This window comes from Physeter macrocephalus, chromosome 9 (assembly GCF_002837175.3).
Source record: "Physeter macrocephalus isolate SW-GA chromosome 9, ASM283717v5, whole genome shotgun sequence".
Classification (NCBI taxonomy): Eukaryota; Metazoa; Chordata; class Mammalia; order Artiodactyla; family Physeteridae; genus Physeter; species Physeter macrocephalus.
This window is the reverse complement of record NC_041222.1, coordinates 98409457-98417742: the sequence shown is the minus strand read 5'-3', so window position 1 is coordinate 98417742 and position 8286 is coordinate 98409457. Positions and strand designations below refer to the sequence as shown.

The 8286-nt window shown below is 38.8% G+C and overlaps 1 protein-coding gene across 2 annotated transcripts in view; it reads right to left on the bottom strand.

Moving 5' to 3' along the window:
- Positions 1-8286, bottom strand: part of FZD3 (frizzled class receptor 3) — a 94505-nt gene that overhangs the window by 10187 nt on the left and 76032 nt on the right. For both annotated transcript variants that reach the window (XM_024130894.3, XM_007108016.3), the window contains one exon: positions 3140-3288. In XM_024130894.3, the coding sequence (XP_023986662.1) occupies positions 3140-3288 (149 nt within the window). The remainder of the gene's footprint in view (positions 1-3139; positions 3289-8286) is intronic.

Genomic DNA, 8286 nt, shown 5'->3' with positions numbered 1-8286 from the left:
CAGTGGGAGGCCTGCATACCACAAAAAAAAAAAAAAAAAAAAAAAAAACAGCAGTTGGGGGTGGGAGGGAGATGCAAGAGGGAAGAGATATGGGGACATAAGTATATGTATAACTAATTCACTTTGTTATAAAGCAGAAACTTTGACACACCACTGTAAAGCAATTATACTCTAATAAAGATGTTTTTAAAAAAAAACAGCAGTTGGGGATCAAACAAGTTTAAATGGCTTCAAAGACAATCATAAAATAATGATAAAACATAATGTTTACATATATGATAAAAACAAAATGTCAAAAACTAAATAGAATAAAGAACTCAAAGATAGTTAAAACAACATTTGTTCTTGTGTTATCAATGGCCCTATTCATATATACATACATCCCAAGTCACTCTGGATTGCTGAATTTGTTTTCTAAACTTATTTTTAAAAATTGGTTCAAACTGACTTCTGGTCATTCCAAAAATTTAATCCACCTTCAAATGGTGAAGGTCTGTCCCCTCATTTTACAAATAAGAAAACAGAGGTCCAGAGAAATTAAGTGCTGTGACCCAGATAATTCCAAAAGATTTCTAAAAATATTTCAGTGTCAGAAATATCAGCATAAGCACAGCCTTAAATGTGGCTTCACTCAGAGGAAGAACACTAATTTGATTGGCATAATTTTAGAAGCCAGTCTTTTGACACACAGTATAACAGAGGGGTGAAGAGCAGACTAGAGGCTAGAGTCAGACTGCTTGGGTGTGAATCTCAATTCTGCCATTCATTAGCTATTAAACCTTGGTTCTATGCCTCAGTTTCTTATCTGTAAAATGACGATCTCCCTCACAAGGTTGTTCAGAGGATTAAATGATTTAATAATAAGTAAAATGCTTAGGACAGTGCTTGGAGTATTAAGTGTGTTCAATTAATTGGTAACCATTATTATGATTAGTCTATAGTCATTTCTCAAAGGCTCAACCAGACAAATGCTAGAAATGGCTGTAGGGTGCTCACACTCTTGAGGAGTGGTACTCTAGCCCAGAGCACAGTCCCAGCTTGGAGGGTCACAATGACTTTGTTGGGTTGGGGGGGTGGTCCATGGTTCCAGAAAACCAAATAGAAGGGTTCTTGGGAGTTCTAACCAGTTTCAAAAGGATTCTGACCCAACCAGGATCCCTCAAATAACTAGGAAGATTCCCCAAAAGGGTAGCTTGGGCTTAGCTCCATCTGGAGTTTCTAGTACAACAGAATTGTTGTATTACAGAATTGTTTGTGTATGGTCCAGAGGTGACCAGGAATGTTTAATTCAAACCCTCAGAATTATGTTTTACTGTGATTAAAACATATTTAAGGGCTTCCCTGGTGGCGCAGTGGTTGAGAGCCCGCCTGCCGATGCGGGGGACGCGGGTTCGTGCCCCGGTACGGGAGGATCCCACGTGCCGCGGAGCGGCTGGGCCTGTGAGCCATGGCTGCTGAGCCTGCGCGTCCGGAGCCTGCGCTCCGCGGCGGGAGGGGCCACAACAGTAAGAGGCCCGCATACCGGGAAAAAAAAAAAAAATTTTAAAATTTTAAAAAATATACAGATAAATCCCCCAAGGAAGGATGTTCCACAAAAAGCAAGGACTTGACCTGTTTTGTATGCTACTGAATCCTTGGCATCCCAATATAGTTCAAAAGCACACAGTACACATTCATTAAAGACTTTCTCAAAGGATGAATTCTTAGGAAATACATTTTTGTTGTTGAATTCATCTTTCCCCTTCTTTCCTTCTCTGCCCTATGAAACTGTATTTAAAGGGGAAATGCATCATCTGATATTACTAGCAGTAGTCTCAGATATGGTAATAAGAAATGTACACTTTAAAACTGTGATTTTTAAAAATCTCAATCTAATCCATGTAACAGAAGCTGCTAATTACTGGTATTTTAGAAAATACAGATCCTGCTAATGAAGTACTTTAAGTTGTATAAAAAAAGTACATTAACCCATACAAGACACAATAACATTTTAAATATAATCTTAAGAGTTTTACAGACTATCCCACCAAATCCATTTTCCACGGAACTTAGGTTAAGTAAAAGCATAAGAATATAGACTCCACTAACTTAGAATTTGTGATAATTCAAATACAATATACATATAAGACTTATACTTAGTAAACACTTTGAAGTCATTTGTTCCTTTGTGAATACTGCAGGGTCTTGTTTTGTTTTGTTTTGTTTCATTAATTATGGGGTCAAAAAATTCAAGATTGGGCTTCCCTGGTGGTGCAGTGGTTGAGAGTCCGCCTGCCGATTCAGGGGACACGGGTTCGTGCCCCGGTCCGGGAAGATCCCACATGCCACAGAGCGGCTGGGCCCGTGAGCCATGGCCGCTGAGCCTGCGCGTCCGGAGCCTGTGCTCCACAACGGGAGAAGCCACAACAGAGAGAGGCCCGCGTACCGAAAAAAAAAAAAAAAAAAAAAAAAAATTCAAGATTCCTCAAATATGCCCTGAGAAGACTGCTTTGGCAAATCTTATATTTTACCATGACACTCTAATATGCAATGTGGCCAACTATGAATTAAAATAATTTCTTTAACATATTCCATTTTATCTACTAATATCATTTTACTATTTTGGCTTTAACGTGTACTGCATGAGAATGGAATAACATTCTATCTCTTTAAATAATTTATGGTACAACCTGGAAGAATGATGGACAGTTGGAAATGGAAGACTAATCTAATACCTATGTGACTTCAGCCAAGGCACTTAACCTCTCTGTGCCTCAGTTTTCTCATCTGTAACACTGAGATGATAATACACACCAGTCCTCAGAGAAATGTCAAGAAGATCAAATAAGAATATATATAAAATCATTAATTTGTTTTTAATTTTAAGAAGATTATAATTTGGATTTTTTAAAATAAAGATTGGTCTTCCCTCAAATATTCTGAATTAGTAAGGAATAGGCCTTAAGCCTGGTTCTACTTGGCCATCTTTTCTGAATAAGTTTTTAACTGTGATTTAAGGTTTAATCATAACTGGTGGAAGCTGAGGTTACAATCTTTTTGGAATACTTCCTCCAAATCTAAATTATTTTAACACAGGAAACATAAAAATATTGCGTAAATGTGAAGTTTGTGAACACCATGATAATTTACTTCAACTTACTCTTTTTTCCTACGACCATGAAAAAAACTGGCCCATTCAAAGCATGTCTTTTTGCTTCCAACCCAAAAAATGGAAGGAATACCAACTATGAGAGCCATCAGGTATTTCATCAGAAAGACAATCAGGTCTGGACGACTCATTTGAGTAACCTACAAGAAGGGAAAGAACAATATCTTACGTATATACATAGAATTTTCTATTAAAGGCCATTATAAAATCTTTTAAATAAAATAAATAGTAAAATAATTCTACAAGTCTGATATTTTCACTTACACAGTTCTATAGTTAATTTTCTTGTTATATGGAAAAGACAAACTACTGAAAATTTGACAACAAATTTATGTTCTATATTTTGAGTTCTACAGTCTTCTTATTAGCTCATATTGGATACCTTCTAAAGAAAAAGATTACTAATATAGAAAATAAACCATGAATAGGAATAGAGGCTCAAATAATACCTATATTCTTCTTGGCCAATTTTCTCATCCTATCATTGGTCATCACAATATACAATTAGGAAAGTGTTAATCTTTCCCCCCCATTTTATTAATTTCTGTTTTTATATTTAATATGCTCTTCCTTCTACCTACTTTCATGTTTACTTTGCTGGCTGTTTTCAAGCTTCCTCTTTAACCTATGAGTGAGTTTTTTAGTTTCTATTCCGATGAGTTTTTTTTTAAGTTCTCTTTATTGTTGATTTCAAGTTTAGTTACTGTGGTTACAGAATGTGGTCTATTTGATTCTGGTTACCTTAAATTTGGGGGACTTCTTTTGTGATTTAGGACACAGTCCATTTTTTAAAGTATTCCTCGTGTGCTCAAAAATAATGCTAACTCTCTATTTGTTGGGTACAAAATTTTCTATATGTATTAGATCAACTTTATTAGTTGTGTTGTTCAAATCTTCTACACAGGCATCCTCAGAGATATTGTAAGTCTAGTTCCAGACCACCACAATAAAGCAGATACCACAATAATGTGAGTCATGGGGATAATTTTGTTTCCCAGTGCATATAAAAGTTATGTTTACACTATAACGTAGTTGAATAAGTATGCAATATTTACTCATAAGTGTCTAAATAACAATGTTCATACCTTAATTAAAAAATACTTTATTGCTAAAAAATGCCAACCATCACTTGAGCCTTCAGTGAGTCATACTCTTTTTGTGTGGAGAGTCTCGCCTTGATGTTGAAGGCTGCTGACTGATCAGGGTGGTGGGTGCTAAAGGCTGGGTGGCCGTGACAATTTCTTAAAATAAGACCACAGTGAAGTATGCCTCATCCACTGCCTCTTCTTTTCATGAACAATTTCTCTGTAGCAGGCAATGCTGTTTGAAAGCATTTTACCCAAAGTAGAACTTCTTTCAAAACTGGAGTCAATCCTCTCAAACCCTGCTACTTCTTTATCAACTAAGTTTATATAATATTCTAAATCCTCTGTTGTCATTTCAACAATCTTCACAGCATCTTCACCAGGAGTAGATTCCACCTTGAGAAATCAGTTTGTTCATGCTCACCCATAAAAAGCAACTCCTCATCCATAAAAGTTTTATCATGAGATTGTAGCAATTTAGTCACATCTTTAAGGCTGCACTTCTAGTTCTCTTGCTACTTCCACTACATCTGCAGTTACTTCTTCCACTGAAGTCTTAAGCCCTCCAAGTCATCCATGAGGGCTGGAATCAACTTCTTTCAAACTCCTGTTAATGTTGATATTTTGACCTCTTCCCATGAATCATGAATGTTCTTAATGGCATCCAGAATGGTGAATCCTTTCCAGAAGGTTTTCAACTGACTTTGCCCAGGTCCATCAGAGGAATCACTATCTATGGCAGCTATAGCCTCAAACAGTGTAATTTCTTATGGGAATTCCCTGGTGGTCCAGTGGCTAGAACTTGGCGCTTTCACTGCAGTGGCCCGGGTTCAATCCCTGGTAGGGGAACTAAGATCCCACAAGCTGAGCAGCGCATGGCAAAAAAAAAAAAAAAAAAAGTGTATTTCGTAAATAATATAGACTCGAAAGTTGAAATTACTCCTCGATCTGTGGTCTGCAGAGTGGATGTTGGGTAGGCAGGCATGAAAACAACATTAATCTTGTACATTTCCATCAGAGTGCTTGGGTGACCAGATGCATTGTCAATAAGCAGTAACATTTTCAAAGGAATCTTTTCTTTTCTGAGCAGTAGATCTCAACAGTGGGCTTCAGTAAACCATGTTGTAAACAGTTGTGCTGTCATCCAGACTTTGTCTTTCCATTTAGAGAGCACAGGCAGAGTAGATTTAACATAATTCAGAATGGTAAATGAACATTAGCTTCAACTTAAAACTCACCAGCTACATTAGCCCCTAACAAGAGAGTCGCCCTGTGCTTTGAAGCTCTCACGCCAGGCACTGACTTCTCCCCTCTAGCTATGAAAGTCCTGGCGGCATCCTCTACCAATATAAGACTTTCATCTACATTGAAAATCTGTTGTTCAGTGCAGCCAGCCACCTTCATTAATTTTCTTAGCTAGATCTTTTGGATAACTTGCTGCAGCTTCTACATCAGCAGTTGCTGCTTCTTCACCTTGCACTTTATGTTATAGAGATGGCCTCTTTCCTTAAATCTCATGAATCAACGTCTGCTAGCTTCAGACTTTTCTTCTGCAGCTTCCTCATCTCTCGGCCTTCATAGAATTGAAGAGAGTTAGGGCCTTGCTCTGGATCAGGCTTTGGTTTAAGGGAATGTTGTGGCTGGTTTGATCTTCTATCCAGACCACTAAAACATTCTCTATATTAAACATTAAGGCTATTTCACCTTCTTATCATTCATGTGTTCACTGGAGCATTCAGTAAACCATGTTGTAAACAGTTGTGCTGTCATCCAGACTTTGTCTTTCCATTTAGAGAGCACAGGCAGAGTAGATTTAACATAATTCAGAATGGTAAATGAACATTAGCTTCAACTTAAAACTCACCAGCTACATTAGCCCCTAACAAGAGAGTCGCCCTGTGCTTTGAAGCTCTCACGCCAGGCACTGACTTCTCCCCTCTAGCTATGAAAGTCCTGGCGGCATCCTCTACCAATATAAGACTTTCATCTACATTGAAAATCTGTTGTTCAGTGCAGCCAGCCACCTTCATTAATTTTCTTAGCTAGATCTTTTGGATAACTTGCTGCAGCTTCTACATCAGCAGTTGCTGCTTCTTCACCTTGCACTTTATGTTATAGAGATGGCCTCTTTCCTTAAATCTCATGAATCAACGTCTGCTAGCTTCAGACTTTTCTTCTGCAGCTTCCTCATCTCTCGGCCTTCATAGAATTGAAGAGAGTTAGGGCCTTGCTCTGGATCAGGCTTTGGTTTAAGGGAATGTTGTGGCTGGTTTGATCTTCTATCCAGACCACTAAAACTTTCTCTATATTAGCAATAAGGCTGTTCCACTTTCTTATCATTAGTGTGTTCACTGGAATAGCACTTTTAATTTCCTTCGAGAACTTTCCCTTTGCATTCACAACTTGGCTAACTGTTTGGTTCAAGAGGCCTAACTTTTCACCTGTTTTGACTTTCAACATGCCTTCCTCACTAAGCTTAATCATTTCTAGCTTTTCATTTCAAGTGAGAGATGTGCAACTCTCCCTTTCACTTGAACCCTTACAGACCACTGTAAGGTTAGTTGGCCTGATTTCAATACTGTTGTGTCTAAGCTAATAGGGAGGTCCAAGGAGAGCCTTTTAAATGCACATGGAAACCAAAAAATTTGTGTGACTTGCTTTATTGTGATATTTGCTTTATTGCAGTGGTCTAGAACCAAACCTGCAATATCTCTGAGGTATGTCTGTAATGTGAGAATTACCAAAATGTGACACAGAGACAGGAAGTGAGCAAATGCTGTTGGAAAAATGGTACCAACAGACTTGCTCAACACAGGGTTGCCACAAACCTTCAATTTGTAAAAAATGCATTATCTGCAAAGCACAATAAAGCGAAGTGCAATAAAATGAGGTACACATGTTTTCTTGACTAATTTTCTGTTTACCTATCCACTTTAACAGAGGTATGCTAAACTGTGGGCTCATCAGTTTTCCTTCTAATCCTGTCACTTTTCACTTTTAAGCCTATGTTAGGTGTTATAGAAATGCTCTAGCTGCCCAATTTACTTTTTTAGTGCTCTTCACCTTTAACAGTATTTTATGTGACATTAATATTGCCACATCAGCTTTTTACTTCATCATACCAGCACATCTTCAAGGTGTATCTTTTCCTATTTACCAATGTATTTCTTTCAAGTCTGTTTGGGTTATACTGCTGCTTTTAAACAATATATAGTTTACTCCTTCTAAAGTATAAACTCCATGAGGAGTTTTTTTCCCCAATGGTTTTATCCCCAGAGCCTAGACCAGTGTCTGGCACATAGTTAAGTGCCCAATAAATACTCACATACATTTACAATATATACTTATACTTCGTTTTATGGCTTCCCAATCTGGGGGTCTGGCAACGGGAGGAGGAATTCCTAAAGAATCAGACTTTGAAGGCTAGCTGGATTTGACTGTAGGACTTAACAGGACTGGGGAAAACAAAGACTCCACTCTTGGAGGGCACACACAAAGTAGTGTGTGCATCGGGACCCAGGGGAGGGAACAGTGACTCCAGGGGAGACTGAACCAGACCTACCTGCTAGTGTTGGAGGGTCTCCTGCAGAGGCAGGGGGTGGCTGTGTCTCACCATGAGGACAGGGACACTGGCAGCAGAAGTTCTGGGAAGTGCTCCTTGGCGTGAGCCCTCCCAGAGTCTGTCATTAGCCCCACCAAAGAGCCAGGAAGGCTCCAGTGTTTGGCTCCTCAGGCCAAACAACCAACAAGGAGGGAACCCAGCCCCACCCATCAGGACAAAAGAGGATTAATGTTTTACTGAGCTCTGCCCACCAGAGCAATACCTAGCTCTACCCACCACCAGTCCCTCCCATCAGGAAACTCGCACAAGCCTCTTAGATAGCCTCATCCACCAGAGGGCAGACAGCAGAAGCAAGAAGGAACTACAATCCTGCAGCCTGTGGAACAAAAATCACATTCACAGAAAGACAGACAAGATAAAAAGGCAGAGGGCTATGTACAAGATGAAGGAACAAGATAAAACCCCAGAAAAACAACTAAATGAAGTGGAGA